The sequence below is a fragment of the Rattus rattus genome, chromosome 2, assembly GCF_011064425.1.
Source record: "Rattus rattus isolate New Zealand chromosome 2, Rrattus_CSIRO_v1, whole genome shotgun sequence".
Taxonomy (NCBI): domain Eukaryota; kingdom Metazoa; phylum Chordata; class Mammalia; order Rodentia; family Muridae; genus Rattus; species Rattus rattus.
The window spans coordinates 22986447-23014291 of NC_046155.1; the positions used below are offsets into that span (position 1 = coordinate 22986447).

Sequence of the window (27845 nt, forward strand, 5' to 3'; positions counted from 1 at the left end):
AGCAAATTGGCATAGTCGTCATCCTGCAGTTACCCTTATTTTTGCCTGTGGTAAGATTGGCTAAAATATACTCCCTTAACAGATTGCTGGTATGTAGTATGACGTCACCACATTGTTCATGATATACATAAGCTCTCTTGACATACTTATCCCACAATCCCGCATCCTGTCCTCTTTGGCTGCACTTTTACTGGATCAACACTGTCTGCCAGGCTCTACCTTTCTTGTGGGCTCTTAGCCCCAGGTTACAAAAAGGTTTCCTGTACTACGTCCCACAGTCATGCTGCTAGTAGTTGCCAAGTCTGGCCTCCGGTGGAGAGCCCAGCCAATTCTCAGCTCTGAGGACAGGGCAGTATATCCTATGAAGATTGCCCGCATGCCATTTGAGCTTCTCAAATATAATTCAATGTCACTTCTGCCGCTTTTTTGTAAGTCCCCATGGGTATTTCAGGGCCTGGCTGTCCCTGTAGGCACCTGATACTCACTGACCCTTCAGAATGTGTTTAAGTCCTCCACTCAGTGCAGTGTTTTCAAGGAGGCTCATCCTCAGAAGTCTTGTACACTGGACCATTTTAGAATTAAGAGACGGGCTGGAGAGATGGCTCAGCGGTTAAGAGCACCTGACTACTCTTCCAGAGGTCCTGAGTTCAATTCCCAGCAACCACATGGTGGCTCACAACCATCTGTAAAGAGATCCAATGCCCTCTTCTGGTGTATCTGAAGACAGCTACAGTGTACTTATATATAATAAATGAATAAATCTTTAAAAAAAAAAAGAGAGAGAGAGAGACAATGAAGCAGACACTGCTCTTTGATAATGGAGGAGAGCTCTGTCATGAGAAAAGTCTGTATCATGAGCATCCTGACACTGGGATTTTACAGTGTTTGCCCATGAAAGCAATATAATGCTGGTCTTCCTGGGGCTTCTGTGCAAGAGGACCAACTCTTCTTGATGAATACAGAGATCTCTGCATTAGCTAATGCCAGCAGAATGTTGTGAGGTAGATTAAATGACTCTCTGCATGTGCCTTCGAGGTCAATTTAGAAAGCATTTCTTTATGGAGATCATCAGCCAACATATCAACTCTACTTGATACATTTACGAATAAATGTCAGTGCATATGTATGAATTGATTTTTACAAAGCCAAGCGCTGCTTAATAACTAAATGGAAATCTTATGTTTTTCCACCTTGGATAAGCTTTCTCTCCTCAGTTTTCCCCTCAGGAAAGTAAGAATTAATAGGTTAAGATTTATTTGAGCAAAATAAATAAGTAATAAAATAAGTAATGCCTAGATGAGCAAAAAAATCCTTTTTGCATGCGTTTAAATTTCCAAATACCCACATCCCTGTACAGTAAACGCAACACCTGTGCATGTGCATGTGCGTGCACAAACACACGCTCATAGACCACAGCCCAGGCTTTCTGATTCTAAGCAACCACCCTAATCGTAATCCTTTAAATGTGATTATTATTATTATCATTATTATCACTTTAGGTAATTCTGGGAATTCTACTTCCTCCTTCAATTCTCAGCTTGGAGTTCAAGAACAAAGATGACATGCCCTATATGACTCAGGCCCAAGAAATTCATCTCCAAGAGAAGGAGCCGGAGGAACCAGAGAAGCCCACAAAGGAAAAAGATGAAGAGGACATGGAGCTAACAGTAAGAAAACGCTTATGCAGTTTTTCTCCCTGAAGAGAATCCCCCAATCCAGTCAGCTATGGATACTGCTGGGGTTCAATAATACTTGAGAGCAGACAAGGGTTCTCCAGCCCCTGCCAGGTCTAACCTTGTAAGTGTTGAGACTACAATATCATAAGCCTCCTCTTTGTGCACAAACAGGACTTCTCTAGGATCCAACTGTATATTAAGTCGTTCTGCCAATGGTCCCAATAAACAAAGCAATGAGATTCAAAGCCAGACGCCCTCAATTTTCTGAGCAAGCATCCGTTTATAAACACGATGATATGACTAGCAGTCTTAACACACAAGAATGAAAGGGAAGCCAGGAGCTATGAGCAGCCAGCTTTGCTGAGCTGGGAGCATTCTGCTGGTCAGAAGCTAAGCCTGTATCTGTCTTCAGGGTCGAAGTCATAAAACCAGCGCTAATTGAATTTTGAGGTTTGTGTGGAAAAGCTTTTATTAGCTTCCCAGTACAATTATAGAACATGGATGCTTTGTTCTGCAGAGGGAACAAGACAGCTATGCATGGAATCACTTCCCACAGCCCCTACCAGAGTGACATGACTGCCACTGGCTTGTGCCCAAAGGCTAAAAATAGCCTGTGCTATTAAAGGGCAAATCGGGCTTTGTAGCTTGGGAGAGCTGCATCAAATAGCAACTCTATAAGGACAGATCTGAGGCACCTCAACCTCCCTCATTGCCACAGGAGTATTGACCCAGAAGGAGCTGTAAGAGGAGAGGATGAAATTGGTTTGGTTCAGGTGACAAAAAGACTGCATGAGTCTCCTCCCTGGAACGACCATGGGACATGTTCCTCTTCCATATGCACAGTATTTCTTTCCAGAAACTCCTTCCTAGGAATTTGATGAGAGATATGATCCTTCACTTACTGGATGAAAAGCCAATTTTTGTTTCAGCTCCCAGATCTCTGTAAAAATCTGTATAGGCATCTGTTTAAAAAGCAACAACAACAACAACAACAATAACCCTGCCGTGTCCTGCCATGCAATGGCCTCTGAGACTGCCTTCCCTGAAGATCATGTCGTGATTTTGATCTCTGAACTCCTCAGATGAGAAATGGTATTTTCATCATGGGTAGTGTTGATACTGAATTCTTGCCGGCTGTTCCAGCAAATAGGTAAAGAGTCAGAATCCTGCCTCTTTACCTACTTGCTCCGTGCCCTTGAACACAGTTTCATCCCTTCAAGAGTGGGAGAATAGGTTTGTCTGCCTCACAGGTGCTTATTGGTTTAAAGGGCAAACCACCTGTGCCACAGTTGTGATGTAAAATGAATGGATGGATGGATAGATCGATAGATAGATCAATCGATAGATCGATAGGTAGATCGATAGAGACCAGACAGATAGGCAGGCAGACAGACAGATAGATAGAGTAACCACTTAGGCACATGGATTTAAACTTCGACAACTAATCATTAATAAATGTTTGCTTATGGTGTTGAAACAGTGCTAAACACTCTGTCCGCCCCCACTACTCATAGGAACACATCATGCCTGTCAGGTAAACATTGTTCTACCTCATAGATTAGAAAGCAAGGACTCAGAGCTTAAATTGCCCCCCTTTACCCAGCTAGTTAATTGCAACTAACTAGTACTCTAACTGGCATTAGAATCCAGGCATACATACTCCATTAGCTATTGTTATATATTTAACAACCTCTGCCATTTGTCAAGGGGGAGAGAGAATTGTTTTCTTTATCAGATGGCCCTGCTGAGTGGATTTGGCTCGCCACAGAGTAGAGAGCCTCCAAGGGATGCCAGGTGTCCCAAATCAAGTGAGATGTGGCTCCCTCACAGGCACCAATCCTAGAAGGAGAGCCCAGAAGCTGAATGGTATTTTTGTGGCTGGGTATAGAGAAAGGAGCTTCCCTTGTCCCTTAAGAGCTTTAGTTAGGGGGGGCTGGAGAGATGGCTCAGCAGTTAAGAGCACTGACTGCTCTTCCAGAGGTCCTGAGTTCAAATCCCAGCAACCACATGGTGGATCACAACCATCTGTAATGGGATCTGATGCCCTCTTCTAGTGTGTCTGAAGACAGCTACAATGTACTTACATATAATAAATAAATAAATTTTTTTTAAAAAAAAAAAAAGAGCTTTAGTTAGTTTGATCCTTCAGGAAACCACTGTAAAGATGTACTCCCAGAGCACAACAGGTTTGCCAATGAGTAGATCCCAGCACTGTTCACTGAGAAGCTGAGTAGGAGGGGCGATGATAAGTAGAAACCTCACAGAAAAGAATAAGGTGGGGACTTGTGGGCTGCAGGCTTTCAGTAGGGGCAACACTGTGAAAAGAGAGCTTCTTTTCACAATGAAAAGAGGGGAAGTCTGTTTTTGCTTCTCTGGTGACCGTCTCGCCCTAGACAAGATTAGAGAAATGTGCTTGTTGACAAGCCTATTCCCTTCGTTGAGCTTCTAGCAAAACACATCCTTTCCGAGAATAGGACATCCTTGGTTGCTTCCAAAATGACACCTAGGAATATCAGTCTCTACTCGTTCTATGTTTGTAGCCTTTAGCAGATTAATTTACATCAAAGAATCTTTCTCCACATTGACACCTGTCTCAAATCTGCACTGGGCAGTCCTATATTTGACACTGTTCAAACCTCTTCCTCTACTAGAAAATATTTTTGTAACTGTTTTTAATGTTTCTTTTCTATCTATATGGCCTTGTTAAATTCTGCTTTAAGCAATGTCAAAGGAAAGGTTTGACCACAGGAAAAGAAATCAACGGCGAATTAGACTGCTAAGTCTAGAACTGATGAAATGGCAAGCCTGTGAAAGACAAAACTTTACCAGTGTACCCTCCTCTGAGCATATGTGAGTGATACAGGAAAAAGCGGGGTGCAATGTTTTGTTTCATCTACACAGCCAAATAAGTGTCCCAGCCTGAACTTAAGCCTAAGACAGTCTCAGCACATGCAGAGGTCCAGGCCTTTGCTAGGAAAGCCACTGCCCCTAGAGTTCACCCCAAGGATACCTGAAAAACCTCAAATCATCTTTACTCTCATCCCACCATGTCCCCCAAAGGGCACTGTAATACTGGGCCTAGAAATAAGCAGGAGGACAGGAAGAGAATAACTGTTATATAAATTCCAGGACAAACATCTCATACAATCAGAGTCTCTCGAGTTGGGCAGTGGCCAATGTTGATTGGATTCTCCTGTGCTTAACCTGCCAGAATATTATCGATTCAGCTTACTGATGAATGTGATAGCCATGAAATCTTCCTATCCATTAGCTCAAGGCATCTTTCTCACCAGGATACACAAAGGAATGGGAGTTTCTTCCCCCAGAAATACTACTGGATAGACCTTTTTTGAGTGTCGTGCAGTTGAATGGAGTGGCTAAAAAGAAATCAATGAAACACTTGGAACTAGTATTCGTATGTGTTGTGTCAGGTGGCTGAAAACTAAGCCAAGTGGTGGCTATCTCTGTCCTCAACGTCACTGCAAATTGCAATCATTGCTATAATTAAATCTCTTCATTTGAAACTCATGTGCCAAATACTATGTCTTATCCCAAATCCTTGTCGATTCTGAGCAGTTACAATAATGTCTCATCCTATTCTCACATGACTCTCAGGTTGGAGGGCAGGAGCGTGGCTCAGCAAGTAAGAGAACGTGCTGTAAAAGCTTGAGGACCAGAGTTCAAACCCAAGACCCACACAGAAAGCCAGCTGTGATCACATGAGCCTGTAATCCAGTGCCAGGAAGGGTAGGCAGAGACAGAAGGCTCACAGGGATATATGATGGACTCTGGTCCAATCTACCTTAACTAGAGAGTGACTAGCACAGGCAGAAACAGAATTTGAATCCAGATCTAGTGTGTCTCATATACATATGGGAAGAAAGTAACAGAACTGGGACTGATCCCTGTAGCCTGGCCTACCCAAGCACCGATTATTATCCTTTTCAGAACTCAGTGTGTATCCTACTGCCTACCTTACTCAGAAGGTTTAGATAAGAAAAAAAAGAAAGCTCAAAACATATCCTGCAAGCCTTCCATTTTCAGAAGAAGAAATAAACAGTTTGCACTAACATAGTACAAACTCACACATAGGAAAGGCATGCCTTTGTATGTCCAGGGTGTTGGGCTTATATTCTTGAGTTCTGTGAGCTCTCAGGTACCTGGAGGATCTGTTCCCCATCTACAAAATGGCCTAAAGAGCCCAGACATGATGGTCTCTGTTTTCTCCTACTGTAGGCAATGTTGGGACGAAACAATGGGGAGTCATCCAGAAAGAAAGATGAAGAAGAAGTTCAAAGCAGGCATCGACTAATCCCCGTGGGCCGAAAAATCTATGAGTTCTACAACGCACCCATCGTGAAGTTCTGGTTCTACACTGTAAGCACATTTTCTTCTCCCTTTCCAAATGGCTAACCCCAGGGGCGGGTGTCCCTGGTTCAGGCACCTGTGTGGTTTTCGCTGAGCAGCATCAAAAGTGTCACAGGTGCAGGAATGCAAGCTCTGTGACCATGGTTTCCCAGTAGCTTCATAAGATTTGTGGATCTTGGTGAGCAGCGTCCATGGACTGCCTTTCTTCTTGCCCCAGAAGGTATAATTCTGACAGAGGTGAGGAGTCACAGAAACAGATATGAGATGTGTATGAGTTTAGTTCACCATGAAAACAAATGTCTATTTTCCAGACACTGTCCTTTGTTGAGATCTAGGACAGAGTGGTCCATTACAGGTGCCCATTCTGGGCTTCAGGGGGACATTTGGTGGGTCGGGTTGAAGCACAGTGTGGATGTAACTCCTCTGGGGACAGAGAGTATCTGTAAGTAACAGCTTCCAATCTGCCACACTTTCTCACTCAGACACAATTAAACGGCAAGCAGCTCAAAGCAAGAAAGCCTGCAGCCCTGGCAAGCATCCTCCAGGAATCACACCCTACATACACTTCCTGCCAGCAAAGCCATGGGCTGTCCCTGAAATGGTGTCTGATCTAGTAGAAAGAGACATAGCTGGGTTCTCTTTCTCCTTTCCAATGACATTTTCCAGCGGTTTTCAACCTTCCTAATGCTATGAACCTTTAATACAGTTCCTCACGTTGTGGTGGCCCCCCACCATAAATTAGTTTTGTGGCTACTTCATTAACTGCAATCTTGCTACTGGTGTGAATTGTGATGTAAAAATCTGGTATTTCTGGTGGGGTCATTCGTGACCCACAGGTTAAAAACCGCTGAAGCTTAATGTGAGCTGTTGGCCTGCCCATCTCTAATGCTGTCCAGCCCACTAGAGTGACATCAGATAAAGGACAATGTGTCTGTATTTTTAGACTCTCTCATAACCAGCTGCAGAACAGTCATTAAAATCAACAACAGGATAATCTAGGTCCGAGCACAAGAAAGCTCAAATGACCGTGTAAGTTGCTTCCTGTGCAGCCCAGTATGCTAATATTTAACAGCGCCTTGGAAGAAAGACTTTACCTCCTCGGCACGGGTGATATTTTAGCTAGGATAAATCTTTGACATGCAGGAGCATCCCTGCTCTGTGCCGACCAGATGCCGGTAGCACACTCTGTCCTTTGAGGATGACAGCCAAAATGTTTCCAGGCATTCGTGGGATTTAAAACTACCACTGGCTGAAAGCCACTACTTTAAAGGACGATCTTAACAGAGTCTGATAGAGTAAAAAAAAATGCACATCTTACATACGGTATATTCATTTTTAGTAAAAATAAAATTTCAAACGCATTGACGTGATGAGGTCATCTCCACCACAGAATTACCTACATTCAGAAATTCAGTTTACATTCTTACAGTGCTCGCTCAAGCTTTCCCTGTACAAAGCAGCAAAGTTATGATGACATATAGGTTCACCTACATCCCTCTGTGCTGTGTGACACCAAACAAGTTACCTTCCCATTCTGTCCATCCCTTCTATAAGATAGGGACAATAATACCACCTACCTTATGAAGATTAATGTGTGGAGGTATATAAAACACTTACAATAGTCCCTGGACCCATAAGTACAATGTGAGAATAACTAATGTTATTCCTGAACTAATCACATTTCAGAGAGGTAATCAAAGCCAGAGTCATCTGTCCACTCAACACCAGACGCATGATTTATTGAGCAGCTACTATGTTTAAGCAAGGTTCCAGATGCTTCCCAAATGACCTCCCTAAGGCTGACAACGGCTTCATCAGTACAACAACTGTATCTCATTTCCATGCCAACATCTACCCTTTCCCTTCTATTCTTCGGATTCAGTTGACACAACCAGAAATGGCCTGAAAAACTGTAGCCAGAAAGAAACTCTGCTCTTATGGTCTACAAACGAAAGCTCATTTTCTTTCTTTTTTTATTTCATTTATTCTAGAGCGCCGGGCCTCCAATCCAGTGCCTGAAGCATGTTAGGCAGGGGCTATGCCACTGAGCTACGACCCCAGCCTGGTTTTGTTTGTTTTGTTTTTACCTTGACTGAAATTGCTTTAAAAAAAAAAAGAAATAATTTGTGAAATATGAAGTTCAAATTTCAGTGTTTATTATACCTGGCCATACATAATGCTACACAAAGTTAATTATGAGCACACACACAAAACAAACAAACCCTCTTGGCCTACACAACCATCCTGTGGCCTTTTGCAAATGTTAGTAGATTCCCGGTCCAAAGCATAGGAGAAACGGATGGGAGGAATCGTGTAAAGAATTAAACAGCTCTTCAATGAACACTGACCCCACTTAGCCTTCCAAGCCATCTGTCTTTGCTTCTTCACTGGTGTTCAACATTCCCACCATTTTAGTTCCTTCATTCTCTTGGTCCCCACCGACTCAACTCAGACCAATGCTTTCACATCACAAATACCCTGGCCGGTGGCTCTGAGCCTTGGCACCTCATTAGTATCACCCACTGCACTTCTGGTTTGGGATTTCGCTTTTGTTTTAAGCCAGGGTCTCACCCAAGTTTTGCTCAAACGCTTGACCTTCTTAGCTCAGCCTCTCCCAGAGGTCTTAGGTGACTTACACAAGATGTCATGCATGAGTTGAAACTTGAACCCACATTACCTTCCTCCCTCCAAATACACTAGACCTGAGTACAAAAGATGGACCCTGTTAGCAAACTTACCTATGCTCCAAAATGCAGAAATTCTGAAAAAAAAAAATGAGTTCGTATGTCACTGGGCGAACATGTGACAAGAGGAGACAATGCCTTGGAATATTTTGCACTAAACCTCACAAAACTTTAAAAACCAGGGCTTTGTAACAAGGTTCACCCCACCTTGAAGCAACAGAATTTTATTTGTTCAATAAAAGGAAAGTAGGGACCAGAAGGATAGAAACAATTCCAGGCCAAAGGGAGCAGAGGGTGTTAGACAGTGTCACCCACTGAGTGCCTTACGTCGTGTCTGTAACTGTGCCTAGAGGAGTGCAGAGTGGGCGTCAGTGTGTTCTTCATTGTAACCTGAACCCATGTGAACCAGGCCGGACTCGGAACCAACGTTTAAAGAAGGCCTCTCTCATGAGAAAGCCCCACGACTCACTAGTGATTCTGATGTGGGGAGGTGTGGGAACCTAGGCAAGGATCGCTGTAGCTGTAGTTGCGGGGATGTAAAATTTAAATCACCATGGTGGAGAAAGAGCTCAGCCAGCCCTCAGCAGCCGTAACGCTCACTCCAGCAAGGTCTGATTGTTCCAGATGGGACGGTGTTTACTTCAGATGAAGGAAGGGCTGGGAAGTAGCTCTCGGTGGTAGAGTATTTGTCTACTGTGCACAACCTATGGCACACACACACACATACACACACACACACACACACACACACACACACAGGAGAAAGATATAAAAAGAAGAATCTGGAAGGGAATTCTGTGCCACAGTTGTACCTGGACATGTGTCAGCAATATAATGGGGGTGTCAGTGGTACCTTCGATTCACATTAAAAGTCTATTCAAGTTATAAAACGAAGGAAGGAGCCCATCGGTAGATAAGACAACATCCCTGGTTCCACATCTCGTGTCTCCTAGCCAGGCTGTGGCTTCTGCCACATAACTTGCCTTTACAGCCCCAAGGTCACCCAATGTCTTCAGCTCCTCAAATCCTGAGTCCTCCGGCCCACAGGCTGTGCTGTACTTTGCCATGTGACGCAAGGAATGCAGAGTGGGATCAGCTCACTCTGGGTTCCCACTCACAGCCCCTGAGGCCAGTCAGGGCCTTGCTCATCTTGGAGCATTGCCTGCGGGAGGTTTCGATCATCTGCCATTCCCCTTGGGGTAAACTTTCTCAGGCAAGAGCACCATCAATTCTTTTCTTCCCACATTGACATCACTGAATGCTTCAGGAACAGACTCCAAGCCTTGCCCCTGAGGAGTGTTGTCCATAACTAGCATTTCAGTCAGTCACAACAGGACTCAAACCCCAGAGGCCAGGGCCTCAGGAGGATTTGATCCACTCTGGTACACAACAGACCACACACCCCAGGCCTTCCCATAAACAGCTTTATTTTCTCTTCTTTTATTTCAAAGAAGCAAAAAGCAAACTCAAATATTCCAACCAGGGTAAGGCAAGATGACTGTAGAGAGGAAAACAGGTAAAATGTTCCCTAAGAATTTGACCACTGCAGGTCAAAAACACCAGGAAGACATTGTAAACTCAGGAGAGACCAGAAGTGGAACCTTGAGGTTAAATCCAGGCTACTTACAGTATAGCTTTGACAACTTATATGTGCTATCTGTGTCTTCCTTTCTTTCTGGTGGACATTAATCTACCTGGGAACTATTGGGAGGAAAAAGTATATATTCTTAGTGTTTTAAAAATAACTTTTCAATAATAATTTAAAAATAAATAGCATTTTAAAATACGTGTCACCCTAGCATGGAGAGCCAAGTCTGTGCATAAGCAAGAGCAGCCCTGGTAGGCCAGGTTCTTTTCTACGCCAGAACACCAGAACACATACACAAACACACACATACACACACACGGACACACACACATGGACACACAAACACAAATACACTCATGCACACACACGAATACATACACACAAATACATACGCATGAACATACATACACATGAACACACATACACACATGAACACACATACACACAAACACACACACACAAACCAACAGCTAGTGATTGGCATACAGATTCATACACGGTGACACAAAGGTGCAAGGTTAGGGCCCAGAAACACATATAAGGGTCAAAAGTAACTCCGTAAATTAAATTATTTTGACTGTGGTAACCTTTTTAAAAGTTATGTTGGGCAGAGCTGGCTGAGCAGGTAAAGATTCTTGCCAGAGCCCAGTGGCCTGTGCTCGATTCTCAGAACCCACATGGTGGATGGAGAGAAACAGCTTCTGCAAATTGTCCTCGGACCCCCCCCCACACACACACACACACACTCACACACACACAAGAATGCACACAGAAAATGAATAAATGTTCTTTGATAGTTAAGCTCATAGCTCACTTGTCATGGGTTCCCTGCCTCCTGACCTTGCTCTGTGCTACCACAGTGCACGTGCCACTCCCAGGCCCCACTCCCAGGCCTCTGTGGTTAGACTCTGGATTGTGTTTCCCTGCAGCTGGCGTACATTGGCTACCTGATGCTCTTCAATTACATCGTGCTGGTGAAGATGGAGCGCTGGCCTTCCACTCAGGAATGGATCGTCATCTCCTACATCTTCACTCTGGGAATAGAGAAGATGAGAGAGGTAACAACTTCGCACATGAAAATGGAAGGGAGATGCGGGCTCGCCGTAGCCGAGGAGGGAGAGCCAAAAGGGAAGCTTGGGGCCTGTACTCTGGAATGCCGCTGAGGGCTGCATTTCCTCTCTGTCAAACCTAGAGAGGCTTCCTAGGGCAACTGAGTCTGTTTCCTGCTCATGTGCCTTTTGCCCCAAGACATCCTCCAGTGGGCTTCCGTATCATTTACACCTCTGTCTTGTCATCCCTATGAAGATGACTCTTTAAATTTTGCTATTCTTAACTCCCATTTCAACCCCTTACTTGGGATCTCTTTGGACATTGTCCACCAATCCAGAGTCACCTCTCCAAATGTGTTTCGGCAACTTGCCATCAATCCCACTTCCCTGAGTTCAATGCCCAGAACCAACATAGTGAGCAGAGAGAAACAACTTCTCAGCGTGTGCCCTTTTATTTGATTTATTCTTGCGTCGGATCCTTCTTGATGTGTATCGTGCATATGCTGGGTATCCAACAGCCTTCCACTCGAGGGAGCGCCGTGGAGGTTGGACACACGACTGTGGTATTTCAAGTTGAGGATGTAATAGCCTCTCTCCTCACCCACCTCCAGATAGCCTAAAGGGAGCCACTGAAATGCTACCCCTACCTGACTTGTTTGAAGTCAAAGCTAACCTCACAGACAGGATATCTTATTCAGTGCTAAAAAAGAAATGAGCTATGAGGCTATGGGAAAACATAGGTGTGTATTATTAAGAGAAAAAATATGGACAGGATACAGTCTGTATGATTCCAGACATGAAATTCTGGGGAAACTTATGCATGAGGCAAGGGAGGGGGTGTCTATGGAAACAGTAAGGCTTTTGGTGTGCCAGGGTAGGATTTTGGAATGATGGTAGGTGACACCCAGGGCTTCTAAGGGCACAGAAATACTTTTTATCCTACTTTAGATTTGGAATGATTTGAATGATGGACTCAAATCATTTTACATAGGTTCAAAGCCGTTGAATGTACCCTACCAAAGTGAACCCTGATGTGAACTCTCTCTACCACTCGGGCACCCTTGTAGGGATCCACATTTACCATGGGAAGTGCTTTCTGCGAACTTAAAACCGCTCCAAACACTTAAGTTTTAAAAAAAAGAAAGAAAAGAAAGGAAAACAAGAAAAAAGTAAAAGAAAAAGAAAAGCTAATCCCAGCCGCCCTGTAGAGTCCAAGAGCTTCTAAAAATCTATGTGGTAGAGAAACAGTCCACAAGAGGGCGCAGCAACCCTGCTCAGTGCTCCTCACAAACTCCAACCTCACCAGAGAAAACCTGCAAGGGAAGGCAGGCGTTCAAGGTGAAGCTACTCCTCTGCTTGTTCCCTGAAACTGCAGTGAGTAGGCGGGGCCTTTTCAGTAGGAAAGGAGCCTGTCACGTCTGCGCTTCTGGGAGCTCCAGAACAACCCTGGTTTCTTCATTAAAGTGGGTGGGTACCGAAGGGGGGCAGAGCCAGTTGTTAAAACCCACAAGCCCACCACCTTCGTCATCCAGACAGCTTCATAGATTCTTGCGCTATTGAATTTCATCTCTGGAATGTTTTCGAAAGAAAAAAAAAATGGTATCTATTAAATTTGATAGCACTGAGATTTTACACACATACACACACACACACACACACACACTTTGCATTCAGCACCTTTCTCTGGGGCTGTTTGGGTGCTATTTTCATTCTAATTAGCATTCCCCCATCCCGGAAGCTTGACAGTGGTATATAAGTCTCATCTGATTAATGACTGGATTAAATGACTAGGGGACTAAGGCAGGGAGACGTCTTGTGTTCCTGCAGCCAATTCTCTGCACTGAACTCTGCCATTCACAGTGCCTTCCGTTTCTTGAGCAGTGCCGTGCACTTGTAAGCTGAAAAACAGTAATAAATTTGCCTGGGACTTTGTGTAGTTTTGAGAACGGAGCCTGCTCCCCGCTAGGGGCCCTGCCACTGTCTCATGCCAGCTGGCGTTCCGGAGACTTAATACCCAGCTACATATTCCGTCCCCACCACAAGCAGAGGAGGGAAAGACTGGAGTGTGGAGACTGGAGGCTGTCCAGGACTAGGCTGGAAGAAGACAGGGAGCAGCCTGTACTCCTTGGACTGTTCTAGAGTAGCTGCCAAGTGGGCGGGCTGCCAGCAACCTCCGGGCCTGGCTATCCATTTCTTAAGAAGCTGCCTGTCACGGCAGGCAGGGTGGGGCTTCCGATGCTGGGTCAGGCCTGGGTCAGCTGAAGAGCACTTGTCTCTGAGGAAGATGTGGAAAGCGAGGTTGCAGCCATTTTAGTGCCTGACCTTTTCCTCTGCAACTGGTGAGGTCACCTTTCCCCCTACCCCCATGTCCTTACTTTGAACTCTGTAAGGAGAGGCTCAACTATGGAGTGGGTTACAACTCCCACAGGCACTGGTCTTCCTGCCTCCTCGTGGTTGGTACTCAGCCCTTGGGAACTCGGACACAAGATCCTGGAAGCATGGAAAAGTTTGCATGCTTCCGTGCCTCCCAAGCAAACACAAGGAAGGCTGTGGTTTCATGTGCTGCCTTCCAATTCTCTTTAGCACATACTTCTGCATGTAGTCACCAGAGCCGGGCCACAGTAATCCCTTAGTACTATGGAACTGTTTACAGCAACCCTTAGTAGACATTATCTCACCCAGTTCTCCCACAAGTCTGTGAGGTCAGTGGCAGCCATGATCACATCCATCCCCCAATTTACAGGTCTGGGAAACAAGATTGAGCAATTGTTCTGTATGCCACAACTAGAAAAGTGAGCTAGGTCTGAAAACCTCTTCGGTCATCTGAAACTCACATCCCTCTCCACTCCCCCATGATGCTCTACTGCAGTGGTCCTCGACCTGTGGGTTTTGTACCCTTTGGGAGTTGAATGACCCTTTTACAGGGGTCACCTAAGGCCATCCAAAAAAAACCCATAATTCATAAGATTAGCAAAATTAGAGTTATGAAGTAGCAACAAAAATAATTTTATGGTTGAGAGGGTCACCGCAACATGAAGAACTGTATTAAAGGGTCACAGCATTAGAAAAGTAGAGAACCACTGATCTACTAGGTCCCAGGATACCAAGGCCCATGTTAAGGGATGGCTGAGTAGTGATGGGGCTAAGGGGAAACTCAACCATTTACTCCTGGTTCACACCAACTCCCCCTTATCTATCTATCTATATATCTATCTATCTATCTATCTATCTATCTATCTTAAGAAATAGAATATAATTTATCTGTAATGAAAGGACCCATGTTGGGATGCGGCTTGATGATCCATGCCTAAATATATAGCTATAATCACTGACCGCACCATGGTTTAGGTCTTTAAAGCACGCACTATGTGTTGCCCAGAAAATAAATGGTAGGCTGGTAGCCATAGTGACAACAGGGATGCATGACATTAAAAAATAGATGCCACCCTGTGCCTGGTCTAATGGGATTTAGAATTCAGTGGCAGCCATGGGGGTGAGAAGCCATTGATGGGGTTGTACTTGCAGGTGATGAGACTTGGTGATGCAAGAGGAATGAAAGTGTCCTGGAGGAGTGGCCCATGTCACTCAGTACTGAAGAGCTGTTTACTGAGACGAAGATTTTGTAGCTCTGCAGTGTGTTGGGAATACATGATGTTATAGCAAAAGCCTGCAGTGCCTCAGAATTGCCAGACAATCCCAAGGATCAAACCTGTTGTTTGCATCTGCTTCTAGACTGTGCACATCTGGATGACCTAAACTTAGCTCAGTTGTGAATTCATAGCATACAGGTATTCAGGTAGACACAGGCCCAGATAGCCTCTTCTGTCAGCTAACAGACAAAGAAAGTACCTTCTAGCTGAGCTGAAAGTATAGGAAAAGCCGGACCTAAGCCCTCTCTGCTGCCTCGTAGATCCTGATGTCAGAGCCGGGCAAGCTGCTGCAGAAAGTGAAAGTGTGGCTGCAGGAGTACTGGAACGTCACGGACCTCATCGCCATCCTCCTCTTCTCAGTGGGAATGATCCTTCGTCTTCAAGACCAGCCCTTCAGGAGTGACGGGAGGGTCATCTACTGTGTGAACATCATTTATTGGTATATCCGTTTACTAGACATCTTCGGCGTGAACAAGTATCTGGGCCCATACGTAATGATGATTGGGAAAATGGTAAGCAGGGTCATTCGGTCCCATGTTACACATCCTCAGAGGCAGATCCATGATCATAGCAAGAGAAATGTGATTTATTTGGGTTTCCAGCCAAGGTCTGCATGAGATGGCCCCAGAGGTATTTTAGTCTTTAAATCCCCTTTGAGTGTCTGCGAATTTGACTATAATTGGTATATTAAAAACTAAAGCATTTGATCATCAGCCACCTATCTACTAAATGAAGCACATGGAAAGGGCCTGCTTTATGTCAGGTACGGAGCAGTGGTGCCATAGGCCTTTGATCCCAGCACTCAGGAGGCAGAGGCACATGGACCTCTGAGATCGAGGCCAGCCTTATCTATAGAGCTAGTTCTAGGACAGCCAGGGCTGCATAGAGAAAGCCTATCTCCAAAAGAAAAAGAAAAGTTGCGCAAAAATGCCACTTCGTGAGAGTGGGACAGAGGGAGAGCAAGGGCAGTACTTTGCTGCAGGCAGATGAAAAGTGGTCAGGGAGACACCTATGAAGTACAGAAGGACCAAAGGTCGTGATGGGTTCACTCAGAATGTTCACGGAGGCTAGGCTTGGAGGAGGACTTGGTCTTCAATAAAGGTGTTAACAGATTTTGAAGACTCCTCAAAGATGAGTTCTTGAGGTGACTTTCAAAGCTGGGTGTGGTTGCGTCACTTAGAGTCCCAGCACATGGGAAGCTAAGGATGCCAGATTCCAGGTCAGCCAGGGCTGCAGAGCAAGGCTTGTCTCAAATACCTTGAAGGCAAAATAAGATTAGTAAAACTCTTTTAAAAGTGGGTTTTGGTCCACAAAGGGAAGACTGAGTCAAGCTGTGGGGAGGTGGGATCTGAGTCCAGGGGATTTGTGGATCCTGGGGAAAACTATCCACTAACCATAACTCCTGAAAGTAAGGCACTTTCTCCTTTAATTCTAAAAAAGCAAAGAAGAGAAAAGGAAAGGAGAGGAGAGGAGAGAGAGGAGAGGAGGGGGAGGGAGGGGAAGGGAGGTGAGGGAAGGGAGGGGGGGAGGGGAGGGAGGGAGGGGCTGGAGCAGTGGCTCAGAGGTTAAGAACACTACATTTCTTCCTTAGAAGTCCTGGGTTCGATTCCCAGCACCCACATGGTGGCTCATAGTCATCTATAACTGTAATGCCATGAGATCTAATGCCTTCTTCTAGTGTGCATACTTACATGCAGACAAAATATCCACATACATGAGGGAGGGAGAGAGGGAGGGAGGAGAAAGAATTTCACGGGCCAAGCTAATGTACTTCCATACAAATGACTGAGGGCTTCAACATTCTAGACTATATTCAGCTTCCAGAATTTTCCCATAAAGACTGAGCTGAGGTGACCAGCATCAGGGTGAAGCTGGTGGCAGGAGTTGGGTGAGGGTACTGAGTTCATGAGCTCCCTCCCAGATATCACCAGAGCCTGATGCCCACTTCTCCAAGTCCATCCCTGACATGTGGAAAGCACAGCTTCTCCGCCCTCTCATAAAGGTCTCTTTGGTGTCATCCCTACTCATCCCCACAAGCTGCCAAAACCAGCGAGTAGCTTTGTACCCCCTCCTGTTCGCTGTCACTAAAGATTTACTATAGACATCGTTAGTTCAGTATTTATTAAACATCTGTGTATGAATTCTTCTGAAATGCATCTTAAGTAACCAAAAATCTTCCTATTAAAAAAGTACCAGCTAATATACACAAAGAGGGGCAAATTTTAAATTTAAAATAAATTCCCCTTGCTCTTAGATATTCAGTTCTCTGCCTTCTAAGGCAGCGATGAACAGTAAATGTGCTTGGTAGAGCTGTGGTGATTAGAAACGGCACATGCTAAACGATAGCTGGCTCTTAGTGGCTGCTTGGTAAACTATGTTTGTTGTCGTTATGTTTGCATTGTTTTTCAAAGGACAATGGAGAAAGAAAGTTTATAAACACCATTGTTCCATATAACCGCTGCTTCAGTCACAAACTTGGAATTATCGCACCAGCACTGATTAGGGTAAATGACACCAGACACAATCTAGAGAAGAAAAATGCTGGAGCCTGAGTTACCCAAACTGATCCAGTCCAACTTGACATTGAGTGAGAAGGGGGTGCGTGTGAACACCATTTGTTCATTCTACTCCTCTGTCTTCGTTTAATAATGGGTTTGAGATTTGGGTGGAAATTCTTATGTCTGAAGGCAGACTGTGTGGCACTCCATGGATCCCTGCTCTCAACTTACATAGGAAAATGTTTGTATGGATTTTCTGGAGAGAACGGGCCTTTATGAGATTCTCAAGTATTTTTCCAAGTAAAATGAGGAAAAAATTATCAGACTGTAACAGCTTGGAAATCAGGCCAATTTTCCTCTACCTTAACATTTTTCTTCATTTTTTTAAAAAGCACCTCACTATGTAACCCAATCTTGCTACCCTCCTGCCTTTGCCTCCTAAGTGCTAGGACTACAAGCTTGCACACTGCACCCAGGTGGGACTATGTGGGTCTTTGCTGCAGAGTCCCTATCCTGTATATTGCAGGATTTTAGTAGTGCTTTTTCTATCTGTCTGTCTGTCTGTCTGTCTATCTATCTATCTATCTATCTATCTATCTATCCATCTCTACCTCTTTCTCTCTCAGACACACCACAGAGAGAGAGAGAGAGAGAGGGAGAGAGAGAGAGAGAGAGAGAGAGAGAGAGAGAGAAAGAAAGAATGTGTTAGAACGACAAAGATGTTTCCAAACATTACCACATGTAATGTCCCCTGCAGCACAAAACTGCCCTCTGTAAAGAACCACTACATCAGGGGATTATCAATTTTTTTTTATGGTTACCATATTTTAACAGTTAAACTATTCAAAGATCCAAACCAAGTCAATCATTTTTAAATATCTTGGTGGCATTTAACTCTCTGAAATACCTAAAGTTACATTAATGCAGTGAGATTATCTTAATTTCCATGTCTATCATTTTAATAATGGCGTAATTACCCCAGTTTTGAGTAGAGCAAAACCTTAGTAAGGAATGAACAGGAGGGCTGTGATGTGTCCTCTACCTTTTAACTTATGAATGGCTTCATTTATTAGTCAGGAATGAGGAGGAAATTAGGAATTTGGGGGCTTTGAGTTCTTACAGCATGCTTTTAAGATAATTAGTTCAATAATTGAGTCATCGACCCAGAAGGTAGATAAAAGACGCCCCTAGAGTTTATCGGTGAGCCTATGTGTGATATATACAAAGACCTCGACCTAACAGGTCCCTCTTTAGTAATCCGCTCCCAAGTAGCCCAGTGTGCCTCGACGTCTGGATGGAGACCAGACACAGGATGGCCAGGTGCTCATCCTGCGATGGTTTTCTGTGTTTGCCCTATGGAAAGAACCAGAGCATCAAATGCCCGACAGCACAGAGCATCCGTTTCTCCTCTGTGAGTCCTGCTGATCTGCAGGTCCCAGATCACTTGAAATCCTGACTCTGTTCCTTCATATTTCATTCCTCAAGGGAGTTCTGAGAACCCTGTGCTAACTCACTTATGTAACACAGCATAGAAACCCCAGCAGGAGCTTTGTTACTGTGCCAGGCACCCTGTGGGACACATCTCAGGCCTCATTATTATACCCCCTGGAACAGATCTTAGAACCCTTGTGTATCAATTAAACAAACAGGCTGTGAGAGAGACGGAGACAAGGTTCAAACTCCTGACTGCATCCTGACCGTCCAACAACAACACTCTAGCATTTACAAGAATGCACAGCTTGGCCATCACACTTAGTCAAAGGTAATCTCGTGATTGTTATTGCTACCCCACTTACAACATCTAATAACATGATTAGGCAACTTGCTCCAAGACACTAAGCTAACTTCTCTTTAGTAATGGTCAGGAAAAACTTTTTTTTGGTGGATTTTTTTTTCATGTAGCTATTTTTGCTAGCAGTCAAGGTCAAACTTCAGGTTGACTGGCACCTAAGAGCATGCGCTTCACCACCACTGGGGATGCTCTTCTCTGTGGAGCATTCTGAAAGGCATTCCTAAGACTGGGACCAAGTCTTACCATTGAACTCACTGGATAATTTAACTTCGAAAACACAAGAGGTGTGCTTTTCTTCTCCTAATGGTGTTCAGCTCCTGATACCTTTCCGACAGTGAAGATTTTGAAACAGAGAGAGCTCAGCATTTTGAGAGAACTTCTTTTCTTTTACTGTTTTGACCCTATGGATAGGTATTGGGATCAATCATTTTTTTAAAAAAAAAATGCTGAAAAATTAAACTAGTGCAATTTTCTTTTATTTCCTGGCTGAGTTTTCTTGGGTCAGATTAGGTCCTCAGTCTTGTGAGTAGACCTACTTATATGATACCCCCTTTTAATCAATGAAAGCAAAGATAATACGAAGACCCATCTGTGCTTCTTCATTGATACAACTTTCTGTAAATAAGTGATCAGCATGGTTTATAAAATAAAAAGAAGAAAGAAGATGAAACACACACTTGGGTTTCCTCTACACCTGTTTCAACTCGGCCATCTTACCCACGTAGAGACCTGCAAGCACTCACTGGGGGCTAAAACAACCAACTAGCATTTACCAGTGAGGATAGACAGGAAAAGTTAGGAATCTTGGAGAAATTTCTGTCTCACTTCAAGGTCATGCAAGTTTTGAAGTTATACTGAAAATTGATTAATTAATCTAAAATATATTGAGGCCCCTGAGTCCTAAGGTACCCAGGAATACCATAATGTTTAGGTTACTGGAAAATGGACCATGGAATATTCTCTTCTAAGTTAGAGGCAAGAATAGGTCCATAGTAGAGTATGTGGTTAGTGTACACTAGGCCCTTGTTTCAGTCTCCAGCACAAGAGTAACAATAACAAATAAGATAATTTGGAACCTTTCTTATCACTGATAATTACCATGTATCATTATCTAGAGGTAGGTACCTTTATCCTATAATGTCCAAGAGGAGGAAGTCTTTGGTGTCAGACCTTTTGATGCAAGGAGTAAAAACCAATCTCTGTAGTTTAAGCGTGGGGGTGGGGAAATATATTGATTTATAATAGAACATGGTGGAACTAGCCATAAGACTACCTCAAGGCAGGAGTTCGACCACAGGCAGGGGTAGCTCTCCTCTTATGTATCTGCCTCATTCACGGGTGGGAGAACTCGGCCTCCAACATGCTAAATTATTACAAAGAATGAACATTACAAGGAATGAAAGGGAATTTTTCTCTACTTCCATTTTAAAGAAATGATAGAGCAGGCTATAATCTCAGCACCCTGGAGGCCAAAGCAGGAGGATCACAAAGTTTCAGGCAAGCCTCAACTACATAGTGAGTTCCAAGATACCTTGGGTTCATGCAGAGATCCTATCTCCAAGAAAACAAAACCAGACTGGTTTGATGATTCTGGTGGCGCTGTCATGTCACATGCCTACCTCACCATGCTGCCGTGGAATGAGGTCCCACCCCTAGCTTAGCTTAGACAACACACCCGCCTTTGTAGGCAGATGAGTAGGAACTGTCTCTTGAAGAAACAGTGGGTTTGGAGCCAGTCGGAATCACCAAACTTATCAGGCTTCAGTGAGGATAAGGAAAGGATTTAGCAGGTGAGAAAAACAGATCTCTAATACCATAGCATTGACAAAAGCACAGTCGTGGATAAGGAAAGTAGGGACAGGGTGAGGGGAGAAACATTGTGAAGGGATTCAGTCAGGCACAGTTTAGAAACACAACAAGGAAGAAATCCATCTTGTCAACAACAGGCACTGGTCTGGCTCATGAAACCTCCTGTTTCTAAGACCTGTGAACATACCCTTTATAATAAGATACCCTACCAGAGAAACAGAGGAGGAAATGGTTGGTTCTGTGAAAGCCTGGCCTGTGACAGGGAATCAAGCAATGGGATGGGCTCCCATTTGCCCTTTCCTCGGTCTACTCATAAGCCCTTATTTTCTTGTGCTTTCCAGTGCTGCCTTAGCCTTTCAGAACTAAGAGCAGGAATATACCGCTCTGCACTAGATCTTAAAATAGTTCAACTCTCCCGATTCTCATTTTTTTTTCTAAGAAGAAAGAAACCAAAACAAGAGTCTTGCCTTCTCTCAGAACAGTTTTTAAAAATGGTGCTGGAACCATGTGGAGAACCCAAATTCTGAGGAACAGCACTCCTGTGCCTAGATAGAAATATGTCCCATAAACGGCCATGAAAATGAAGGTGCTCTATTGTGTAACTGACATTGGTATTCAGTATGCAGACGTCCGTTTCGACAGTCCATCTTTCCTCCTAACCAGGTACAGCTCCCTACCTAGGCACCGTGCTCAACCCCACATCTTTATTTTGTTTCTCCTTTCTCCGCCCTTCCAGATGATAGACATGATGTACTTTGTCATCATTATGCTGGTGGTGCTGATGAGCTTTGGGTCGCCAGGCAAGCCATTCTCTTTCCCAATGAGGAGCCATCTTGGAAACTGGCCAAGAATATCTTCTACATGCCTTATTGGATGATTTATGGGGAAGTGTTTGCTGACCAGATAGACCGTAAGCAAGTTTATGATTCTCATACACCAAAGTCAGGTATTTTAACTTCGATTGAGTCACGCCTTTTCCAAGTCCATTTGTTTGTCCTCAATAAATGGCTCAAGATAGAGGACCGATTCCTAGTTTGCTATCTTGGTGGAGACAATCAATGCAGGTGAATCGACTATTTTAGCAAAATAGCCCTTGAGTGTATCTTCAGGTATGTCCTTCCCTATGACAAGAATGGATTTATAGAATACCAAATTTGATATGAAAATGAACCATTTTAAATGATATAATCTTGCATATAACTCAAAATCTTAAGGCCATGTTTTTCATATTTCATTACTGGGAATACATTGTGTCAAAACTACCCACTCCTACCCTATCCCTCTCTTGCTAGGCTTTAGAAAATAAATTCCTTGGGTTTGACTTTAGAACAAATAAACAATTCTCAATTTCGTCATTAGAATTCAAGATTAAGGGCAAACATCTGTATGGTATTTTCCTCATACTAGAAACTATTCCCCAACAGCCTTTCTCATTGTCTTAAGTTATGTGCTATGGAGACACAGATGAAGCCAGAATTCATTACCAAGAAATATGGAAAATGCCCGTAGGTCATAGACTGAGTTATTTGCTGCTAATGCCAGGGGTTGGAGGAGGGTATCTATATCATAGTGACTTAGTATGGACCAAGAGCCAGCCGCCCCTAGTACCTTCAGCCTACCAGATGCAGAGTGTCTACAACAAACAACTCCTTTTGTGTGGAGTTGGAGGATAGCTGTAGTCTAGGAGCCTGTTCCAGGATTTTATTCGGACCAAATGTCAGGGAACACCAGGCATCAGGAAATGACTTGGGAAGAAAGCATCTGAGAAGAAGCACATTTCAGTGTGGAGTTGAATCCCAGGAGCAACTCTTTCTCATTTCCCCTGAGGAATTTAGGTCTGGAAATAACGACCCTCCAACACTGTTCAATTAACATTTTTCAGACAGTTTTTGCTGACAGGCCAGCCATCTGAGCCCTGGACTGTGAACACAGATTAAGGTCACATAACCACATAGCTTGTTCAGAGGGGGAGCAAAGTCTAGGCAGCACCCCACTCTCCCTCCTCAGTCCAGATAGGACGGGGCCTAGGAACACAAGGACAAAGGACACCTGAGCTTTGGGTCCTATGAAGAACATTGTGTATCCTGGCAACAGAACACAGTAATGTGTCATTTTTCCCCTCCATGATGAATTTTGAACAAATACACTTTCTCTCTGAAAACATGTTATCTGGGGCAAGCAAGGCTTTTGGAACACCTAATTGGAACAAATATTTGCTCCATGAGACTTAGCCAACTCATGGAGGAAGAATTTTTGCTCTATCCTCCAGTTATGATATCTTTGGTGACAGTGTGCAGCCTTCAGAAGGCAGTTTCCCAGGGGTGGGAATTTTCTGTAGAGAGCATCCTTTCAAATGGTCCCTACAGGCAAAATAACAGTTAAAAAGCTCGCTATGATGATTTTCCTCAGAGACTAAGCATCCCACCCCTGGAAATTGCTTTCCCACTTTATTACATTATTTTGGCTTTTCAAGTTGTCCCTTTCTCCCATAGAATGAGACAAAGACCCCCATGGGCATTTGGACAACGTAGTGAGGAGAAAGGGTGAAGAAAGGAAGAGAGAAAGAAAGGGGTGGTATGGATGTATTTTACAAATGGGATTCTGTCTGTCCCTCTACAAGTGGCCATTTATTGATGTTGTACTATGAGCCCAGCCTAGTGCAACAAATACCACCATCTGCTGAACACAAGGATTTAGTATTTGCTGTTTTACAAGAAGGGCTGATTATAGTTTAGAACTTGAAAACTCCCCATCCCACCCACCCCCAAGACAGACTAGAGGTGTTTGTGGGACTGAAGTATGAATATAGACAAATTCCCCCACTCTGGGAATTAGATCTGTGCTACTCTATGTGTGTGAGGATAAATCTTGACCCCCAAGTCCCAAAACATACCTGATCTTGCCTTAGATGGATATGACCTTGTTGAGACCCTGACCTCTTCCTCTGTGATGTTCTGAAGTTGGCTGCAATGGCAGACTCTGTTCTAAGCTAAATCAGCCAGTTTTCTGTGTAGAGTGCTAAAGAGTAATCGTCCTTTCTCAAATGGATGTTGATGGTTGTCCCCAAATCTCAAATAACATTCAGCCAAGGTCACTGACCATGACTGTTCTATTAATGACTCAGTGCCTGGACTATGGCACCAGATGAACCCCATGAGGATTGGATGCCTATTCCCTCCTGGCTTTTCAGAATTTCCCAGAAGAGCTGGTTCCAAACTGTTTGAGAAAGGGACAAATCATTGACGCTGCCCTACAGTGTGTGGCCTTTTCCCTGTGCCGTGTCCAGGTCGGTGTGTGGCGCATGTATTCAGGCTGACTGGATCTCATATCCACCCGGACCTGCGGCCTTCCCTGCCCAGGGTCTACCGAGCCCATGCTATGGATGTGCCCCGTGTAGCCCTTCCCAGCTCTGCTCATCACGCACACCTCAGATGACTCATTTCTAACTTGATGCACGTGCTCCATTATCTAACTCCGGTTGTTTTGACTTCTAAGTGGCTGGACCCATTTCATGTTGGGGGAAATCATCACTTTCTTAACTGGGACTGATCAATGTGAATATGCAATGGGGCCCTCAGAATGGCTCGCTCACGCCACCGGCAGACCTCGGAATGGAGGACACCCATAATGTCCTCACTTCTGGGAAGGCTGTGTTACCTAACTGTAGTTTTTTTTGGTCTACATTTCATCTAGTTTCCTGTTATTTAGACAGAAATTACCTATAAAGCCAAAGACAGTAGGATGAGATTTGTAAGGTTACTTTCCAAATGTGCTTAAAAACTAAAAAGTTTAAAAAAAATCATATTTTAAAAAAATCACGAAATAACAAGTACATTTTCCGTCTATGTCATTCTGGACTAACATAACAAATAGAGCAGCCTTAGTCTAAATTATCTGAGAGGATAGAGTTTTCCTTCAGATTTGGAAGCAGAGGGCCACAAGAATGTGGTTGGAAGTAGAAGAGGATATAAATGAAGAAGGGACCAGAGCCATTTTTACCCTGGAGGCTGATCTGATTCCTGGGGACTGATTTTGCTGTTGTTGGCTGGTTAGTTGGTCGATTGATCTTCAGAGTTTTCTTTTCTTGTTTTTTTGTTTTGTTTTCAGATAACCTATAATTGACTTTGAATAGCCATGCTACATATGATACTTGGCTTGATTTTTATTTTCAGATAGCCTGTCATTAACATTGAGTACTCCTGCTACATACTACTTTGCTCAGCCCCAGCTCAGGGCTACCACGGTGACTTGAAGTCTGAGGTGTTATACCAGTATTTGCCGGTGGTTGAAGCTCAATGGTAGTGTTTTGCTGTATACACAGGAAGCTCTGGGTTCAATACCGAGTGCCACAAAATAATTAATTCGTGGCATTATATTAAATGCACCAATACCAATACAACATTCTCTGAGAAGTCTCTAGGATGACCTCTACTGCATGCCCTCTGAGGGCTAGCCAGGACCCCAGAGGTGCTTGAGTGGGAAACGCACTGAAGGAAAAGAAGAACAGCAGAATCAATAAGTCCCCAGCCATGTCCGCACCAAGACTGGAACAAAATTTAAAATGGATGGCTTTTCAGTCAGCTCAGAAATCTGGTTTGCTGGGTAGGGCGCTTGGAAGTTCACCTTCCTTAGCAGAAGAGACGGGGGTATCTCTGACATTGTCCAGCCTCCTGCTGGATGAGACCTCTTCTTACTTACAGGGCATCCTGCTGGATATTCAGATTTCTCAGGCTGTACTGAGGCAGGAGAGAAATGAATCATGCTTCTGAATGCATTAAATACAGGTCTAAATTTAGTCCTCCTTTCTGCCTCTCTGGATATTTTTACAAGTTTAGATAGTACTGTGGAAGCAGACTGTCCAGGACTTTCTCTCTACCATGACAACTTAATATGACCTAGCCATTTCTACTCTAAATTAACTATCCAATCTTCTTAGTACATGGGTCAATTTTGTTTAAATTGCTGCCCGGGGCTTTTTCATCTGAAATTAATAGGTGACCTGAAGAAGGAGATGGGGGCTTTGTTGTGTTTTGTTTTTAATTGACTGATTGAATACAACATTTTATATTAGTATAATCGATCCCTCGCTCTTTGGTATCCAGGATATCTCCATGGCTTTGACTCAAACAAGGGTTGAACATGTGTACAGAAGGCTCGAGTACTGTCCTGAATTATTTTTCTGTCTCCAATTAATTATTCCCCGATTTGGGTATGGAAGTAGGACAGCTCGAGTGTCTGAAATACTCTTGCCATGGGGAAGCAAGGAACACCAAGAACCAGAAGAGTGGCAAGTGACGTGTGTCTCAGTCATTTCACTTGAGGTCTCAGAACTCAGCGCTGGGCCTCTGTTTGGAATTCCAGACCGACCTCTGATGGCTTCAGAGCACACCGCTGCTAAGAGAAATAGCATGCGGCCTGTTGCCCAATCAGGAAAAGTAGTCTGGGAAAAGGAAGCTGGGGTCAGTGCCAACCTTGGGGGAAAGGGAAATCGTTTCATTAGGTTTTCTTTTCACAAACTGCTAAGGAAGCTAGCCAACACTGTGCTGTCCCTGACACAGTCAGCCCACCCTATAAAGAAGAGCCACATGACTTGTTTACCAATACAAACTTGGGCTCATGAGATTTACAGAGAACAGAGCGATCTGCCTTCGGCCTCTGTTGTGAAACCACACGCATCCTGCTGCCGTGATATCCACTGTATTTGCTCACAGGTGGAACTCTATTTAGAGTCCACTCTTCATTCAATAGTTTTTTTTTTCCTGCCCATGAGCAGGAAAAAAAAAGACTCTGAAAACCAGAGCCTTTAGACAAACAAGGAAGAGACATGGCCCTCGAGGAGTTTACAGTTCAGCAGGGGCAAACCTCCATTGACAACCGATGTATGGAGGCGAAGCTCAGATAGGAAATCTGCCAGCACCACGTGGAGTTGGAGCATGGTGGAATAGATGAGGCCCCAGCAGAGAAGAAGCAGGCCGAGCAGAGCCCTGAAACACAAGCAGATGTGTGCTAAGCAGACGGGAGCAGGGGTGTGAAGAAAGAATAGCATTCCAAACCGAGACCTAGTGTGGCAAGCTCTAGGCACAGAAAACGATCGAGTGTGGCTCACTGTAAAGTGAGAGGTAGGAGACAGGAAGCAGGACAGATGGGTGTAGAAGGAGAGGGGGAGAGAGGAGAGGGAGACCATGGAGAGGGAGGAAGAGGACACAGGAGAGACGAAAAAGCATTCCTGATGGAGTTGGTAATGGGAAAAAAGGGTTGCATGAGACTGGAGGAAGGTAAAACCAGAAAGACCTCAACAAAGGCCTGATGGTGGAGAGGGGATAAAAAAAAAGTGAGTGGGGATTAAAATGGGGAGAATGGAGCTCACCCTAGTTTAAAGTATAAAAACCACTTACTTGAGGGGAGGAATGTACCCAGGGCTGATGTCCCACTGGGGTTAAATTAAGTTTGTAGATCCTATAGAGAGTCCAGACTTGCAGCTCAATAGGATGATCTGGGACTATAAAATGAAATAAATTTTAAAAGGGGGACTGAGAAGGTGGCTCCTTGATTAGCATCGGCTGTTCTTGCAGAGAGCCCAAATTCAGTCCTCACCACCCATATCAGACAGTGCACAAACTCCTATTGTTCAGTTCCTGGGGATGTGATACACGCTTCTACCCTCCATGGGTACCTGTATGCAAGTGGTGCACACACAGACAAGCAGGCGTACACGCACATACATAAATAGA

At 44.2% G+C, this 27845-nt stretch overlaps 1 protein-coding gene across 1 annotated transcript in view; it reads left to right on the plus strand.

The window, feature by feature from the left end:
• Window positions 1-27845, plus strand: part of Trpm3 (transient receptor potential cation channel subfamily M member 3) — an 851352-nt gene that overhangs the window by 776249 nt on the left and 47258 nt on the right. The window contains 6 exon segments of the mRNA XM_032891718.1: window positions 1500-1667; window positions 5913-6053; window positions 11246-11374; window positions 15276-15527; window positions 21851-21905; window positions 21908-22024. Coding sequence (XP_032747609.1) covers window positions 1500-1667; window positions 5913-6053; window positions 11246-11374; window positions 15276-15527; window positions 21851-21905; window positions 21908-22024 — 862 coding nt within the window.